This window comes from Pelophylax lessonae (assembly GCF_965119305.1).
Source record: "Pelophylax lessonae genome assembly, chromosome: 4".
Classification (NCBI taxonomy): Eukaryota; Metazoa; Chordata; class Amphibia; order Anura; family Ranidae; genus Pelophylax; species Pelophylax lessonae.
This window is the reverse complement of record NC_138771.1, coordinates 143,682,721-143,702,425: the sequence shown is the minus strand read 5'-3', so window position 1 is coordinate 143,702,425 and position 19,705 is coordinate 143,682,721. Positions and strand designations below refer to the sequence as shown.

Sequence of the window (19,705 nt, the reverse complement as noted above, 5' to 3'; positions counted from 1 at the left end):
ATTTTATATGACTTTATTTTATATGACCAATGAAGCAGCTACACACACGTAGTCTCCGCCCAAAAAACACAGCCCTAAATGCGTTTTACCCCGATAGGCTTGTTGGTCAGAGTCCATCCTACTCTCTTTGTGAAGATGTCTATCTGGGTGAAAAGTGTTTAGGGAATGTTTTTTTTTGGGTGGAGACTACATGTATGCAGCCATTTTATTGGGAATAAAATAAAGTATCAAGACGTGCTATTTACGGAGTGCAGCTTTATTGTTAATAGCATGAAGTATCAAGATAAGCCAATTACGACGCATGACTTAACTGCTTATATTTTTGATATCTATTGTGTTATATAAAACTAAGGTTTGTATTAGTTTTTAATGCAAACGACTTTAATTATCATGGATATGTACCTGCTGCTGTCGGTTTGGGTAGTTGCTCCATTCTGCTTTGTAAAATGGCCACTCATCATTATGATAATTGTATACCCATTCACAAAAGTGATTCCCAATGTCAAATCCTCTGTAGGGGTTGAAAAGAGAAGACCGGTTTGTCATTCACAGCATAAACATTGAAAAATGGTGTGCGATATGAGCGCTCTCCTTTCTTGACATAAAAAACATTAATTTATTTTATGGGCTCCAATACTGCTAGCAATGAACAGCCCAGACCTCCTCTTAATTATTTTGGCTAAAAAAAGCTGATTGATTCTGTGCAGATATTGTGGTATGCGACAAACTTCTATTCCTGCCAGGCCTCCAATACATACACAAGTCTGGATATGATCCATCTGTCAAGTCAGCCTTTCTCAACCTTTTCAGCACAGAGGAACCCTTGAAATAAAATTCCGCACTCAGGGAACCCCTGCTATTAATGACTATATCTACAGCTCATAATACATTAGTGTGATGGTCAGTGGGAAGAATGCACCTTACACTTGTGGTCATTGGGAGGAATTACCCCTTACAGATAGCTAAAAAAAAGACATTGGTGTCAGTGGAAACTTATGAGAGTCAGAAATTGGTTATTGCTCCAGGAACCCCTAAGAAACTACTGGAGGAACCCTAGTTGAGAAACCGTGTTTGGCATTTGTCTACCTATGTGGAATTTTTCAAGCAAACCAAATATCCATATATACTGAGAATACGCAAGAGTAAGCTGAAGCAGTCTCAATTTTGGGGTTTTTCAACAAACATTGCCAGCATGGGTTAAAGCTTTTAATATAAAAAAGGACACTTGCCTATCCAGGGATCCCGTGATGTCGGTACCCCAAGCTGGTTTCACGGCCGGTTTCCTACTGCACATGCGCGAGTCATGCTGCATTTTCTGAATGGTCCCCCCGTCTTCTGGGACACACACGTCCCAGAAGGCAGCGGTGGGAAGGACGAGGGGCCGGACAATGAGGCGATCTTACCAGGAAGTACCCCTGCTGGAAGGTTATTCCAAGCATTAACCACTCTTTCAGTAAAATACTTTCTAAAATGAGTTTTGAACTTTCCTCCAGTTAGTTTAAGGGCATGTCCCCCATGTTCTTGATTTTGGTTTCATATTGAAAAAAATTGGATTTTTGTCTTACCGTAAAATCCTTTTCTCTGAAGTTCATTGACGGACGCAGTCTTCTGTTCTCAATAGCAGTAGGGTTATGCTGCCCCCTACATGAGTAGGACACTAGGCAGAAAAAAGTTCTGGCTATGCCTATGGGCAGTCCCAGGGGGTATAACCGCTCTCCCTGCTATAGGATGTCAGTTTTGTATCAAAGCAGTGTCAGAGAAAACAATACCAACCCAACCAAATAATAGAGGGGAGGGTACTGTGTCCGTCAATGAACTTCAGAGAAAAGGATTTTACGGTAAGACAAAAATCCCATTTTCTCCATCGTTCATTGACGGACACAGTCTTCTGTTCTCAATAGCAGTAGGGATGTCCCAAAGCAGTGCCATAAAAATGAGGGGTGGGAACAGCAGAAAATAATTCCCCAAGACTGAACCAAAGCCAACCAGGCAACATAGGACTCGTCAGAACAACAAGATGAGACCCACCTGAAAAAACATTAAACACCCTCAAGGGAGACTAAAAATGACCTTAAAACCGCGGCCTGCAAAACTTTGCTGCCAAAGGAAGGATCTGCAGATGCTAGCACATCCACCTTCTAAAACTTCGTGAAAGTTTGAACAGAAGAAAAGGTAGCCGCCTTGCAAACTGTGACGGTGTTGACCCTCACTGGGAGCAAGGGACAGATACTTGGGGACGCTGAGAGAATGGTTTGGATGGCTTCAGATGGGACAGTAATATTTGTCAGCAATATCTCTCAGGAAATGTGTGAAGATGAATGGTTTGACTTTTCAGATTGCTAGAATAGAGTGTCTCAGACCCTTGCTAGATAGTGAGATGGGGGTTTGTTATTGGTAAGTGCCTGTATTCAATTGTTCTATTGTTTCTGTCTGCCTTAAGATAAACTTATTATGGGATGTATATGTGTATGTGGATTGGCTGCAAAGGGGGAGGGGGGATTGTCCCACAGTGTATAGCTCTTTGTGCATGTGTGTGAACAGCGAGTTCCACTTCACCCTCAATCTAGAGTCCTGTCTCTCATTGGGGGAATCTTCTACAAGGGATTGCTATGATCTGCATACTCCCTTGAATAATCACTAAGCTCTTGTAAGAACTTGTTCCTGCTTCACTCTCTGGGGAAAGCGGTTCACCCATTAGAACCAGGAGCCTCGTCGTAGGTCCAGGGAGGGTAGGAGGCGGCGAGACCCCAACCAAGCTGCGGCGGTTCGTGGGGTCTGAGGTGGTTATGGTGTCTGGTGGAGTGCTTGGAGCCATCGGGAAGCACTAGGAGCATCCGTCAATGGAGGTACCCAGTTGGGGTACCAGTTGATCCGTTACACAAACCTAAACCACAGATGCCTGATGCCAAAAAGCCCAGGAAGCACTAAGCGGCCGAGTGTGCCGTAACAGGGAAAGGTGGAACATGACCCTTAATTGAATAGGCCTGCACAACCGTCTGTCTGATCCATCTGGAAATAGTCGCAGGAGATGCAGTCAGCCCTTTCTTTGGTCCATCCGTGAGAACAAAGAGTGAATCTGGCCTTAGAAAAAACTCAGTAGTCGCCAAGTACACCCTGATTGCTGGAACCACATCCAAAGTATGCAGTGCAAATTCCTTAGGATGTTTAGGCTAAGGACACAAGGAGGGTTAACACCATGTCCTCATTTAAATGGAAACTGGAAACCACCTTCGGAAGGTGGACGAAGTACCACTTTATCCCTGTGAAGCCACCAAGAAGGCCACGTTCTGAGATAAAGTAATCAGGATAATCTCCCGAAAATTTTCAAAGGGAGGTTTCTGGAGAACCGATAGCACCAAATTAATATCCCAAGGTGGCAACGGAAGTCGCACCGAAGGAGCCAAAAGTCGCACTCCCTGGATAAAACGACGTACCAGAGAATGGGTGGTTAATGGCCTGTGGAAAAAAATTGCCAAGGCCGAAACCTGACCCTTGATCCCATGGAGCCACCAGCGCGTCTGTGGCGTCTGCCAGAGGGTCCTGAGAGCAGGCCACAGACCTCTGCAGTTTCTTGTTGCTCCGAGACGTCAACAGATTTACGTCTGGAGTGCCCCAATGAAGGCACAGCTGCTAAAACACCTCCGGATGGAGAGACCATTCCCCTGGAGCCAAGGTCTGCCGACTGAGGTAATCCGCCTACCAATTTTCCACTCTAAAGGCCCGTACACACGTACCGATCGTCGGCGAACGATCGGCCGTCTTTTGTCCCCGGGCTGTCGTTGTCTGTTGAAAAGTGCAAAGACAGCACATGAATTTTTTCCGCCGACTACAGCCGACTGCAGAAGTGATGTCATGTAATGGTTAACTTTCCCTGTGTTTTTCCTTTTCTGAGCATGCCCAGTCTTGCAAATCTGCGGTCTGTCGGGCGAATTCTGTACTGACTGGCGAACAATCGGCCGTTCTGGTGTCGGCATACAAAAATTTTAATGCTTGCATGACAGATTCTTTTCGGCCGAATGTGCGCTGTCGGCTGTCGGAGGCATCATACTAACAAGCCTACAATCGGCAGATCGGTCGTCGGCCAAAGCTTTTCGGCCGACGATCGGTACGTGTGTATGGGCCTTTAGAATGTGAACAGCGGAGAGAGCTGGAACAAAGTGTTCCGCCCATCGAAGGATGCTTGCCACCTCTAAGGCTGCCAGGATACTCCTGGTGCCCCCTTGGTGATTGACATAAGCCACAGCCATGGCATTGTCCAATTGAATACACACTGGACAGCCCCGAGGGTGCTCCGTCCAGTGGACTAGGCAAAGTCTGATCGCTCTTAGCTCCAGAACATTTATTCACTAAATGGGGAAAAAAGATTTTTCTTGTTTAAACGTCGGGAACCAAAGCCACCATAAAAAGGGACACCCTGGTCACCTGGCTCAACTGGATCGGATTGTCCAGAAAACTTGGGTCTTTGTTCTATTTGAGAAGAAATTCCTACGAGTATTCTCAAGTGAAATTGAGCATTAGGTACCGCCTCGAAGGACGACACCATCAGTCCCAGAACTCTCATACAAGTCCGAAGGGACAACCATTTGCTGGACAGCAATAGCGGAACTGCAGAATGGAGTTGAAGTTTGTCTGGAGGAAGAAACACCCTGTCTGAGAACGAATCCAAAGTCTGGCCCAGATAGTCCAGTCTCATGGAAGGAACCAGGGATGACTTCTGGAGATTCAGAATCCACCCGAACTCCTCCAGAGTTCTCATGGTGATCTCCAAGTTTGTCACCAGCACTGTGGGAGACTCTGCACTGAGAAACAGATCATCCAGGTAACCTAGGACCGATATCCCCCGCTGGCGTAATAAAGCCAAGACCGGAGCAAACACCTTTGTGAACACTCAAGGAGCAGAGGCGAGACCAAAGGGTAACGTCAAACTGATAGTGATCCTCTCTCACGGCAAAACGCAGAAACCGTTAAGGGCCTTCCACATATTGGGATGTGAAGGTAGGCATCTTTGATGTCTATGGAGGTTATGAAATCCCCCTGGTGTAGGGAAGCCACCACCGTACGAACGGGTTCCATCTTGAATTTTTGAACACGCACAAAGCAATTTAGTGCCTTTAGGTCCAGAATAGGAACGCACCTTGCCCTCCTTCCTGGGGACCGTAAACAGGTTTGAGTAAAAGCCCTGAAAACATTCAGAGAACGGAACTATTACCTCTTGTTGTAACAGGTCCAGTACCGCCATAAAGAGAGCCTGTAAGTGATCCGAGGACAGTCGCACATTGGAAGGGGTAAAACCTTACCAGAGGGACAGATCGAAACTCGATCTTGTAACCGGACAGTATGACCTCGTGAACCCACTTGTCTCGTATCCGGGATAACCATGGGTCCCGGGAATCGGCAAAGACTTCCCTCCACCCCAGATACGGGTGAGGGCACACCTTGAGGCCGAAGCGGCCTTATCCGCAGGACTGGAGAAATCCGATTTTTTTGTTTTCCAGGCCAGGGTCGCTTGGAGCCACCCGAGGGGGCCTTGAAGGACTTTGATCCTTTATCACTCGTCCCTGAGGGACGAAAAAAACTTTTCATGTGGAGAAAAGGAGAGACCCGGTCTACGATGAGGGTCCTTACTCTTGTTAGCCTGTGGGAGAAACATACTCTTACCCCCTGTAAGACCTTTGATAATGTCATCAACGGTAGCCCCAAACAGGCGATCACCTTGAAAAGGTAGATCAGTCAAAGACTTCTTAGTCTGATCCACGCTTTGGACGGTCCCACTCTCTTATTGACCATTTTGTCAAAATACGCAGGAAGAGGGAAAACCTTAACCGCTCTGGATGGCTTGTGAGTGTCAAATATAACCTGCGCCCCAGTCGCCGGCTGCGTCCGCTATTTTTAGGGTCTCACGCACAGAAACAACCAGTGCGTCCACCGGCGCCTTTTCTTGCGTGGTAGCGGAGGGGGAGGAGTCATTCTCACTATTAGAGGAGACAGGGCGCGAGGTAGTAGACCCGGCAAGGAGACCCACGTTTGCGGTGGCTGATGAGCCAGGGGTAAGAGAGACCCCCCCTCCCCCCGACTCACCACCCGCACCAGGAATGCCCAGAACGTCTGCACAGCACGTGTCTGCAGCGATTTTGATCCTCATAGAAAAACCTGAGTGTCAGCACTAGGGTATAGGGAAGGGCTCCACCACCACATAAAACCGCCTCTAGGGACTCCAAGAACATGGCTGCCATTGATTTACAATGGGATACTACGCAAAATGGCCGTGCTGGATGTACCAAGATGGCTGCCGATCTCCTCAGCACATGTAGCCTACAAGAAAATGACGGCACCGCACTGCCTACGGAGCTTCTAGTGGCCCTCGAGGGGAACCCCCCCAGCCTCATTGACGGGATCGACAAGAAGGGGGTGAAACAGGCAACCCCCCCCCGCACGATCGATCATACAGTTGCTGGCGGCGAAGATCCCCCCACCATTGGCCTACGCCCAGTCCCAACCCCCAGGAGTAGCTCCAATCGCCTCATAGCCCCAGTAGTGATTGGGGGGGGGGTGCTTAAGGGATCCCGGAAACTTGAGGGTCTGACCGTCCCAAGGAGGGGACTGCGTCCACCCCAAAAACCTGCCAGGGGGATGGGGGGGTGGAACAGTTTACTCACCATATCAGGAACAGGCGGGAGCCATCTCCTGACAGAACCCATCGCCGCTGAAGTGGGGGGCTGTCGGCCAATAGGAACGCTGCGACTCAGGCCTAGACCCGGTCATATGCGACCTGGAGAGACGTTAACTCGCAGGGCCAGCCCACGCCTGGTGGACTATGTTGCGGCCGACCTAATTCGGAGCTGGGATCAGCTCGCTGGCCGGCTGGGGGACCACTGGATCTAAATATCCAGCCCATCGCCCAGATCCGGCATAGTTGATTATAGATCTAACTAGAAAAAAAACTTTTGCCAGGACCAGAGATCCCAGCAAGGAACTAGGTCCTTACTCCTGACTAGGCACATTAAAATTGACATCCTATAGCAGGAAGAGAGGGTATACCCCCCTGTGACTGCCCATAGGCGTAGCCAGAACTGTTTTCTGCCTAGTGTCCTACTCCTGTAGGGGGCAGCATAACCCTACTGCTACTGAGAACAGAAGACTGCGTCCGTCAATGAACGATAAAGAAACTGGATTTTTGTCTTACCGTAAAATCCTTTTCTTTGATGTTCATTGACAGACAGCTCCAAATCTTGATTTTTTTTTTACCACGCCTATAGGGCAGTCCCAGGGGGTATGCTACCACTTCCTGCAATAGGACTTAAGTTTTGTAACAAGCAGTGTCAGAAGAACAAAACCTGACTCAATAGAGGGGCGGGTGCGGTGTCCGTCAATGAACATCAGAGAAAAGCATTTTACGGTAAGACAAAAATCCAGGTTTTCACTTTCGTTCATTGTCAGACAGAGCACCATATCTTATTGACCGATGGGACGTCCCAAAGCAGTGTCAATATGAGGGGTGCGAATAACAGCAGGAAAAAAAAAAAACAAACACACTTCCCAAAGGCTAAAAACATAGCCAACCAGGCAAAACAAGAGCTCAACCATGAACAACTGAAGCTCACCTGACAAAAAACAACAAATACACCCTCAAAGGGGACTAAACCTCTCCTACAGCAGCCTGCAAAACCTGAAGGCCAAAATGCGCAGATGCCAACACATCCACGTTATAAAATTTTAAGAAAGACTACACAGACGACCATGTGGCTGCCTTGCATACCTGCATCACTGATGCCCGATAATGGAAGGCCCAGGAGGCACTAAGCACACTCATAGAATGCACCTTAACAGGGCAAGGAGGATCAAGCCCCAAATGGAACAGGCCTGCACCACCGTCTGTCAGATCCTTCTGGAAATGGTTGCAGCAGAAGCAGTCATCCCCTTAAATATGGTTATTTCAGTAATCCATGCATGAAGTGCTCTAGAGATTCCCGATAGAGGGCTGTGCTGATTTTGGACTTGATAAAGCACAGTGGACCAATACCAGCAGATGACATGGCTCCCCAAATCATCAAGGACTGTGGAAAATGTTGCATTTCATTTGGAAATCAAGGTCCCAGAGTCTGGAGGAAGAGTGTAGGGGCACAGAATCCAAGTTGCATGAGGTCAAGTCTTACGTTTCCACAGTCAGTGATGATGTGGGGAGCCATGTCATATGCTGGGGTTGGTCCACTGTTTTATAAAGTCCAAAGTCAGCGCAGCCCGCTACCAGGAAATTCTAGAGCTCTTTATGCTTCCCACTGCTTACCAGCTGACTGATTTACATTTAAGCCTCTCTACACCTTAATCCCCTTGTACAAAAAAAAAAAAATAAGAAACATTTCACTCAAGGTCTGAAGTCTGCCCCTTTTTTGCTTATCGCCTTGAGTCAAAGCTGGTAAAAAAAAGCAGCAAATTATATTTACGGAGGCAACAATAAGCAAAAGTACATGTTAAGATTCCTTTTACTCAGGCAGTGGTAAAAACAGGAAGTTGATATGCATTTTTTTACTACCCACCAACAAGCGGCCCTGCCTGTCAAAGTGAATGGGGCTGCTCCACAACTGAGAGAAACCATTGAATCACATTTGTAGTGCAGCCCTGCAATGAAAAGTTAACATGCAGCAAAAAAAAAAAAAAAAAAACAAACCTAAAAACCCCCCATAAAAACTAAAAAAAAACCAAAAAAAAAAAAAAAACCCCCAAACCCCCACCCCAAAAAAAAAAAAACAGCAGTATTAACTCCTGAAAGCCTGCTAACCTTCTTTCACAGCCCTCTTAAAAGCTATCCACTGCAAACTTTTTTCAGGGGGGAGGTAGGCTAGCACGAAAGTAGCCCAAGGGCCTGTTCACACAAACGTGCAGTAAGATGCATAGGAGTGCTTGAAAAATTAATGCGCATATCCTCCCATTGGATGTGTTCTGACGCACATTTGTATGCGCGCGGACAAGTTTTCTATGCATTTAGGTTTCCTCTGACATCACATCCTTTTCCTCTCTGTGAAGAGGGAGGGAGGGTGGTGGAGAGGGAGAGAGAAACACACACACACACACACACACACACACACACACACACACACACACACACACACACACACACACACACACACACACACACACACACACACACACACACACACACACACACACACACACACACACACACACACACACACACACACACACACACACACACACACACACACACACACACACACACGTCCTTGTAAGGCTGGTGAATTCATTGACTGCTGTCAAACAAGATCAGGCATAAATGGATCAAAATTAAGCTGGTCCCTGCTGAACCATCTATGACCAGCTTAAGGAATAAAACAATATAAAGCTATATATTTTTTTCTCTCCAATAAAACTACATTTACTTGTTGCATGCATTTAGCATTTTAATACAACATACTGCACATGACACTAGCATTGAAGTGTGTACAGGACTAGAGAACAATTTCTAGGTGTCCATGCAGTGACCTGCATTCTTCCAGTGCAGTAAACGGAGGTCAACCCATGTGTGAACAGGCCCTAATACTATTGCATTGATACAGCATGGAGATAGTATCAGAGTTAGCGTGGAAAATAACTATGGAGCAAAACAGAACTCAGCACAACATTGTTTAGGCTCACCTGTAATTGTAGCTGCTGTATTCAAAGTCAATGAGCATGAGCTTATCTGATGGGTGGGTCGAACGAGCTGACAATAGCAAAATGTTTCCTGAAAGAAAAATACTTGCAATTGTTCTAGGCAGTCAAACACTCCAACATCTACTTTAAGGTGTATATTTCACAAAAATGACACATGCCAGCAAATTTCAAGTCACCCATAAATGGAAAATTAATTCTTCGTAAAAAAAAATAAATGTAAAGTTCCATATACACTGCAATATACTTTTATGTATTGTAACTACTTACATTTACCCAAAAAAGTGTTGTATTGAAAGTGTGTAATTAAAAGTGTTCTTATACATTTATTTATATTAATATTTATTTATATACAGAAATCTCGCTAAGGGTTAGCATAGATGTCTTCCAGGGCAAAGAAAATAATCGTATAAAAATAATAAGTGGCATTCCGGAATTTAAAGCAGAACTAAACCCTCCAATCCTTTAAAGCCAAAGAAGCAGCCATCTTAGTCTCTATTTAATCTGTAGTTGCCATGGCTCTGCATGTGATTAGTTGTGACACCAACCATTTGATGACTTTAGTTGATTGCCAGCACAAGCAAACGTGTTTTTATTTTTGGCATGCCTTGAATGTAATTGTTTTGGTTAACCGTTAATTGATGGGTTTAGTTCTACTTTGCCAACTATGTAATTCCTAGATTTAAAGAAATTCCTCCTCAGCCTCCTGTGTCAGCACCTATACAACTGTATCCCAAGTGAAGCTGACAGATGACTGAATTGACATTGAATGTGCAATGCTTCACGGGAAGCCTATATTAAAAAATTCAAGTTAGACTTAACGGTAACTTGTTTACCAAGAGTCTTTCAGGACAGCACCTTGAGAGATGGCTCCTCCCTCTCACCAACAGGAAACACCCATTCCACCAAGCTTTAAAAGTAGGCTTCTCCCCACAGTTCCTCAATTGTAGAAGAGTACCTCTGGCCCATGCTGGAACACATAATCAAAATATGGTTAACAGGGCAGGCTGCTGCTGTCCTGAAAGACTCTTGGAAAACAAGTTACCAGTAATGCCCCGTACACACGTGCAGATTATCTGAAGACTTTTGTCTTCAGATTTACCTTTTCTATGTAGTGCAAGGGCCTGCCGGATTGCATACAAATTAAAAGTGTTTAGGTTTGACCTCATATTATATGGTTTTGGTAAGTCTGCAGACAAAAGTCTTCAGATAATCTGCACGTGTGTACGGGGCATAAGTCTAACTTGAATTTTCCCTTAACGTCTTTCAGGACAGCACCGGGAGAGGATTAACGAGACTTGCTAATTAGGGAGGGACCACAGCCTGAAGGACCTTTCTGCCAAAAGCCTGGTCCCCTGCTGACAGAAGGTCCAACCTATAATGGCGTACAAACGTAGCTTGACCACGTAGCCGCCTTACAAATTTGGTCTGGGGTGGCACCAGCTTTTTCTGCCCATGTAGTGGCAAGAGCTCTAGTAGAGTGTGCTCAAATTTTCGGCGGGGGAGATAATTTCATTTGGTAGTAAGCCTTTTAAAATAGCTGACCTAAGCCACCTGGCAGTTGACCCCTTCAATGCTTGGTGGCCCTTCTTGTTACCTGAAAAAGAACGAAGAGAGAGCTCGAAGACCTAAAGTCCCTGGTTACCTCTAGGTAGTGTAACAGCATTCTTCTCACATCTAGGATTGTGAAACAGTCTTTACTTAGCCCCTGGAGAGTTAGGACAAAAAGTCGGGAGAATATCTTGAGAACGGTTTTAATATCTGCTCCTCAAATACCAGGCGGTGAGGTTCAGCCTGACCACCTACGGGTGACATAATGGGCCCTGAAGCAGCAAATCCTGTTGAAGAGGGAGCTGAAAATAAGGTTTTACTGCCAAAAACGAAGCAATCCGAATCACTGACACCCTTTCCTTTTTCCATAATACCAGCGGAATGAGCTGAAAGGGGGGAAACGCATAACCCAGAAGAAAACTCAAAGGACTGGCCAAACTTGCTTGTGCCAGATTCTGATCCCAGTCTCCCCATCCCCACATGCTGGCATCTGTTGTCATTCTTTCTTCGACCGGGAAGGTCCATAGTAAGCCTCTTGACAAAGTTGCTTGATTTCTCCACCACCAGAGGGTCCTTTTGACTTTGGTGGAGATTTTTACTTTTGTTTCTAGGGTTTTTGGACTGTGACCCCCCAAACCTTCAGCAGGAAATATTTGAGTGGTCTAAAATGGAGTTTCACCCATTGAATGGCTGGTATAGCTGAGGTTAGGTTTCCCAAGGTTGACATAACCCTTCTGACCGATAACTGCTGATTTGTCTGTAGCATGGCTACTACACTCTATATTTTGTTTTTCTTTTCTTCTGGAAGGAAGATTCTGTTCCATTGAATTTATCTGAAAGCCTAGAAACTGTACCCGCTGAGCTGGAGTGAAGCTTGACTTTTGAAGGTTCACAATCGGGTTCAACCAAAGGATTCTAAGTGACTGCGGGCCTTGCTCATACCTTCTTGCAATTTTTCCCTGGAAGGAGCAAAGAAGAGGAGGTCGTCCAGGTATGGAATCACCGAGACTTCCTGAAGGCGGAGAGGCGCCACGCATTCTGCCATTATCTTTGTAAAGATTCAAGGGGCAGATGAAAGGCCGAAAGAAAGGGCTTTGAATTGCAGATGGAGGATTTCCTTTCCCATATCCACAGCCAACCTCAAGAACCTTTGGGACTGAAGGGCTATGGGAATATGCAGAAAAGCGTCCCTTAAATCGATCGATGCAATGAAGCATCTTTTGGTCGAGAAATTCCTGACAGTGAAGATTGAATCCATATGAAATCGTTTGTACAGGACTGACCTGTTTAATGGTTTCAGGTTGAGAATGAGGCGAAAATCCCCGGAAGGTTTCCTTATCAGAATAGAATCCCTGATGTCATACTTCTGATGATACTTGACTCACAACTCCCTGTCGCATCAAGTCCTTTAATAGGTCCTTCATAGCCAGGGCTTTTGTTGTGTCTCTTGGAAGGTTTCGGACAAAATACCTTGCTGGAGGAGGATCCAAAAAAATTGATTTTTGTAAAATCTTACCGTAAAATCCTTTTCTCTTAGCTCATTGACAGACGTAGTCCTCGGTGATACAGCACCTTCGGGTTATGTTGCCTCCACAGGAGTAGGACTAGACAGGAAATGAAAAATGCTCTGGCCACACCCCAGGGGCAGTCCCCGAGGGTATATCCTCTCTCTCTCCGCCACAGCAAATCAGTTATGTCACAAAAGCAGTGCTTAGAGAATTTAACCCAACCCAACTCAAAAACAGAGGGGCGGGTACTACGTCTGTCAATGAGCTAAGAGAAAAGGATTTTACGGTAAGATTTTACAAAAATCCATTTTTCTCTATCGCTCATTGACAGACGTAGTCCTCGGTGATACAGCACCTTCGGGAAGTCCCAGAGCAGTATCACAAATGAGGGGTGGGAAAATGGAAATCAAATCCAAATCTAGAAGGCCCAACCGGTGCCAACTAGAAGTTTACAATGCTCATCCTTAATGATGAGACTCAACAAAAAAATTTTCAAACAGAAAAAAACCCTCGAGGTAGACCACCGGTCTCCTCAAATTGCGGCCTGCAAAACCTTGCGGCCAAATGAGGCATCCGCCGATGCCATCACATCAATTTTATAAAATTTTGTAAAGGTATGTACCGACGACCAGGTGGCCGCTTTACATACCTGGACCACCGACGCCTGATGGCGAAAGGCCCAGGAAGTACTGAGCGCTCGAGTGAAGTGCGCCCTAACAGGGAACGGAGGATTCCGACCCTTAATAGAATAAGCCTGTACCACCGTCTGACTGATCCATGTAGATATGGTCGCGGCAGACACAGGCAACCCCCTTCAAGGGCTATCCGTGATCACAAAAAGTGAGTCAGTCTTATGAAAACCACTTTAGGAAGGAAGGATGGATTCGGAAGAAGAACCACCTTATCCCTATGAACCACCAGATCTGGGGAACGACAGGATAATGCGGCCAGTTCTGACACCCTGCGTACAGAAGTAATGGCCACCAAGAAGGCCACCTTCTGGGAATGTAAGCAAGGGAATCTCCCTAATATCTTCAAAGAGAAGTTTCTGAAGAACCGATCACACTAAATTAAGATACCAGGCGGTAAGGGTGCGCACACTGGCGGAGCCAGATGTCGCACCCCCTGGATGAAATTCCGCACCAAGAAATGATTAGCCAAAAGGTTTCTTGAAAGAAGATTGCTAACGCCGAAAACCTGACCCTTGATCGTGCTCAAGGATAGTTTCTGCTCAACCCCTTGTTGCAGACAGAGCAAAATTCGGGTCACCGAATAGGTCTGTGGGGGAAATCCAATAGATTCACACCATGCAATATAAGACTTCCATGTGCTGGAAGTCGCTTTCCTTGCTTTAACTGGAAGTAGGAATAACTGAAGCTGACACTCCCTTGTCCTTCAGTACCTGGGTCTCAATGGCCAGGCCATTAAACCAGCGACTGTAAAGCAAGATGGAAGATCGGTCCCTGAGACCGCAAATCCTCCCTGAGAGGAAGTCTCCAAGGAGCGTCCGCGACTAGCCTCGCCAAGTCGGCGTACCTGGCTCGACGAGGTCAACCTGGAATTTCCAGAATAACTGGAATTCCCTCCACCTCTATCCTGCGAAGAAGTTCCCGCAGCAACTTGAGAGGATGGAAGGCATGCCGTAGCTGATACTGCCCCCACGGTGCGATCAGCGTTTCTGCTGCGTCCGCTAGAGGATCGTGGCGCGAGCTACAAACCTCCGCACCTTCCTGTTAGGCCAAGGTGCCAACAGATCCACTGCAATTGGATCTGAATCGGGCTGCTCTAGAGCTGCTCGATCCAGTAAATCATACAAAATCTGATCGCTCTCAGTTCCGATACCCTTATTGGTAATCTGGATACTATCGGAAGAAATTACTTCCCCTGGTTGAGCATCGGAGACTTCCTGGTCCGCTCGCTCAACCGGATCCGATTGTCCAGGGAATCGGAATTCTGATTCCATTAACAAAAGAATCTCCTTCAGGAGAATTCGGGTATGAGACTGGGTATACGGTACTGCCTCTAAGAAGGCCACCATCAGTCCCAGCCAATTGACGGACAGCAACATCCGAATCGTTGACTGAACCTTCTGGAGTTTCCCAGCAAGGAGAAACTCTCTTGCCCAGGATGTATCCAACCTTAGGCCCAGATAGTTCAGTCTCCTGGTGGGAACCAGGGATTTTCTTTGGGAAAGCGAAAAAACGCTGATGTCCTGCGATGATGGGGATATAAAGATAGGCATCCTATATGTCTATGGACGCCAGGAAATCTCTTTGATGCAGGGAGGCCACCACTGTACGGATGGACTCTATTTCTTCCCAAGTCCAGATTTGGACGCACCTTGCCCTCTTTCCTGGGCATTGTGAATAGGTTCGAATAGAACCCCTGAAACCGTTCAATGTTAGAAGGGAAGAATCGCACCGGTGGAAGTGATCGAAACTCGATCCTGTGTCCTCCAGAAACCGGTGAAGACATCCCCCCCACCCCAGAAATGGGTAGGGGCGCATCAGGCTATATACTTCAGGCTTGGCTGAGCCGGACTCTTTGTTTACCCGACCAGCGCCCTTTGAAACCCCTCTAAAGGGGCTTTGGAGGGTTTCGCCTTATCGCCCGCCCTCGCGGAACAAACAACTCTATATGAGCAGAAAAGGAAGGTCCTCGTCAGTTACGAGGTCTTTTTATCCTAACAGTCTGTGGCAAGACAGCAGGTGGTACAGTCTATCCTATAAAGAGGAATTCCTCAAACGGATAGCACCTAGCCATGCGTTTGGAAATAACAGGGGTTCGTTTCAAAACGACCCCATTTGGGTAAAGGAAAATCCTTCGCCCTTTTGGTAGGCTAACAAGTACCAAAAAGGAATCTCAGTCTCAGCTACCTCTGCCGGTGTAACCTCAAGACTAAAGGTTTCCCGGACGGACACAACTAGTGCATCCACCACTCTTGTGCTATGGCGGAGGCAGAAACGTGTTCCTCACTGCTGAGGAGATATTACCTGAGACAACAGCCCCCTAAGAGGGACCTGCAACTGCATTGACCAGTTCCGAATCCGTATCTGAAGTATCTGATAAACAATAGGGGTAGGCGGGGGTCGCTACTTGACCCCCGTCCCTGACAGGCCACCTCCACCCGGGATACCAAAGACTCCAAAACTGCCGATAATGCATTAAAAACAAGTGGGGTACTGGAGGGTCCTGCGGCCACCTTAAGGGGATCAGGTGGGGATACCTATGCGGCAGGGTCAATGATTATACAAGACACTTGCCAGCGACAAAAAATGACAAAGTAAAAAAAAACTTTTTTTTTTTTTTTTTTTGTGTGTCCCCCAGTCGCAACAGCGCCCCTCAGTGTTACCTGCCTTTTTGGACCCCACAGAGAGAGAGACAGACCCCAAGGCTCATCCCTGATGCACAGAAGTTTTCATCAGCTTGCTCAGTGCTTGTCTTGTTACAGACAGGAAGTCTTTGGCCCTATTTCCTGGGTAAAAGAGGCGGCTCCGCCCCTTAACACTCCCGCCGGCTCCTCTCCCTGGCTCCATGAGGTGTTTGAGTCACCTCAAACATGGCCGCCCCCATGCTGGAGACACGAGGCTACACCAAAATGGCGGCCTCGTGCGATCTACCAGACAATGGCGGCGGCCTGCACAGAATAGCGGCATGTCTGCAGAAGGATCTCGGCCTCACAACCCTTCACCCTCATGGTGGTCAGCGTGGTCGGAGGTACCGGACCCTAGCGGGCCGTATGCGGTCCGTGGCCATCGGGAGGCATCTGCTTAGCTGGAGGAATGCTCTGGAATGCAGTATACATGTATAGACATCGCCCTGTGGCTACTGACAGGTAGGATACCTTATACTATCACAGTAAAGTTCTAGTACTGCCACTGACTACAATCATTTACACATTTTTACAATTAGATTGTCAGCTCCCAAACCAAGCCTCCTGGCTTCTTGTACACAAAAATCACACTCAATTAGGGGGATCTGTGACATGTTGTAGGATAGAGGGGAACCCATCCTTACCATTACAGAGAGGGGCCCGCGTTCACCACAAGACCCGTCAGAGGGAAAGGGGGAACATACTACTCACCATACCGGAACCAGGCGGGCGACAACTCCTGACAGTACCCCTCTCCACCGAGGTAGGAGGGCTGTCGACCAATACGGGCGCCGTGACTCATGGTCTTTGGCGTTTCAGCGAGACGTTTAACTCGCAGGGTCAGTCCCCGTCCAGTGGGACTATGTCGCGGCCGACCCAGCACGGAGCTACGCCCGTCGCCCAGTTCAGCTTTCTTGCTTGAAGATCTCACAGGAACCCTGGAGAAAAAAAGCTGTCTTAAAAAATTCTTTAAGAAAAAAATCCTGCCAGGACCGAAGATCCCAGCAAGGTATCTAGGTCCTTACTCCTGACTAGACAGAAAAAAACTGATTTGCTGTGGCGGAGAGAGAGAGGATATACCCTCGGGGACTGCCCCTGGGGTGTGGCCAGAGCATTTTTCATTTCCTGTCTAGTCCTACTCCTGTGGAGGCAACATAACCCGAAGGTGCTGTATCACCGAGGACTACGTCTGTCAATGAGCGATAGAGAAATTCTATCTGGTAGCCCTGGGAGAGCATAGCCAAACTATGTTGATTTTTTTGTCATAGCTGCCAAGTGGGGGAGGAATTCTTTCAGTCATTGTCTCATTCTGTCATTGTGCTTTGTTGGTTGATGTAGGATAGAAAAAAAAAAAAGGACGCTTCCTTTCCCCCTAGACTTTTGTGCTGACCAATTTTTCCTTTTCTCTTGGGGCCTGCTATCTTGCTGAGCCCTTTGAGGTCGAAAAAGTCGTTTAGCTGGCTGTTTTTTTCTTTTTAATAGGGAATGACCTCTTTTTGTTGGCTGTCCTGTCCAAAACTGAGTCTAACTCAGGACCAAATAGTAGATTCCCTAGAAACGGAATCCCGCAAAGCTTGCGCTTGGATGCCGTATCCCAAGGCCAAGTCTTCAACCACAGAGCTCTTCTGGCTGAGTTGACTAAAGCGGATGATCTTGCCGTCATCCTAACCTTTTAATATTCCCATATCCTCCAATGCCAAAATCAGTCGATCTAGAAACAAACATGGGAGAAAGCCGTATCAATTTTTGGTACTTTATTCCAAAGTGCCCCTGGGTCTTCATCAAAAGGAAAACGCCTTATAAACTCTTATGTGCCTTAGGAAAAAGGGGTTTTCTCTCAGATTCGGCCCATTTTTTTTTTTAATGGCCTCTGAGATGGTTGAATACAACGGGAAGGTGCGACCTTTAGGTTCACCCAGACCTGCATACATCCTATCATGCAGGGATAAATCTTTCTTCTCTTCTGCCAAGCCGAAAGTGATATAAACTGCTTTTAACAAACCGTCTACTTGTTCTAAGTACAGTTTATACCTTGAGGGTATATTTTTCTACCCCTTTCTCCTCTTCTTCCTCCAAAACTTCTTTAGAATGAGAGGGGGAAAAACTTCCTTGGGAAGGAGGACCTATTTCCACTCCCACCGAAGGGATTGACTGAGCCCTGAGAGGAATGTGAGGCCGATGACTGACTCAAGGAAGGATCTGTTAGAGAGGACCAAAAAGGATTGAATGGAAGCATCTAGTTCCTTCCTCACTGATGTGATTAAGTGGCTGCATGCTGAAGATGCTTCCTCTTTAACCAGGGAGTCAATGCATGCCTGGCAAAGTGGTTTCTTCCAAAATTCAGGTAACTTTGCTTTGCATGAAGGGCATTTCTTTTTAACCATTAGGTCAGAACTTTTAGCCTGCCATAACGAAAAGAAAAACACCAAACTAAAACCTTTTAATGAATCAGCCTATAAACCTCCTAGGTGCACAGGAATTATCAGAATAAGCCCCCGTGTGCCCAGACAGGCCCCCAGCCAACCGGGGGGGGGGGAGGGGGGGAGAGAGAGAAGGAGAGAGACCCCACAGTAAAATAAGGGCAAGTACCCAATTACCCCTTAACCTGGGCCTTGCTGGTGCCTGTGCCTGTCCCACCTGCTGCGGAGACTCCGTCCATAGGAGTGCTGGCACCGTGCTCCGGATTCCTAAAGCGCCTCTACGTCGGCCCAGTACCGGAAATAAGCACCAACCTTGTTCCTCCCCTCTCCCCGTGTTTCTGGCGGCATGAGCGCCGCCCCTCCCGGATACCTCACTTCCAGCCGGACGAGCATCTTCTTGTATTTGGGAAGACGGCAGCAATTTAAAAAATGGAGCGGCGGTGGAGTGAAAAAACATTCACCACTAAGGGGCTGCACTCACAAGCTGTACTGGCTCTACCTGAGCACTGAAGGGGAAGAGAGAGCCCATACAGCACTGCCAATCATGTGGATGGGAGAAACAAACTTTACAAAAGATTAAAGGTAAGTAGGAGGCAGGGAGCCTGGTCTGAAGAGTCGGCTTCTGGGATTGGAGAAGCCGACTCTTCAGTAGAAACGCGTCGGGGGAGCCAGCCGTGCTGCTACAGGTCCTGGATCGCACTGCAGGCGATCGTGACTTAATTTGAGCATTTTGCTGTATATCTCATCGGATGTTTGTAAGTGTTTTACCGTTTTTTTTACACAATAAACTGTGGGTAATGCACTGTTAGTCCCTTCCTCTTCTTTATTGTGGTCCTCCTGTTGGCAATTCTACCTGTGGAAGCCTCCAGACCCCTATAAAAGATACCGGGAAGCTCTGTCCATCCATCCCACTGGATATTTCATCAACCTTGGCAGTTTGACTGGATTCCTTGGTACCACAGTACATGCTCCATTCTCTCTCTATTGTGGTAAGAGTCCATTCACATCACTGGGTGTCACCTGAAGTTTGCAGTTTTGCATTAAGTCACGTTTTACTGGATTATGGTTTTGGTAAGAAGCTAATTCACCTACCACCCACCATTTGGTCCCTTTGCACATATCACTTTGGGAATACCCCTCTTCAGATGGAATAGACTTTATTTATTTTGGATTTTCACATATGGACA

At 46.9% G+C, this 19,705-nt stretch overlaps 1 protein-coding gene across 1 annotated transcript in view; it reads right to left on the bottom strand.

The window, feature by feature from the left end:
* Positions 1-19,705, bottom strand: part of CHKB (choline kinase beta) — a gene marked incomplete at its 5' end in the record, with an annotated part of 89,852 nt that overhangs the window by 16,491 nt on the left and 53,656 nt on the right. The window contains 2 exons of the mRNA XM_082255409.1: positions 403-511; positions 9,652-9,739. Coding sequence (XP_082111535.1) covers positions 403-511; positions 9,652-9,739 — 197 coding nt within the window. The remainder of the gene's footprint in view (positions 1-402; positions 512-9,651; positions 9,740-19,705) is intronic.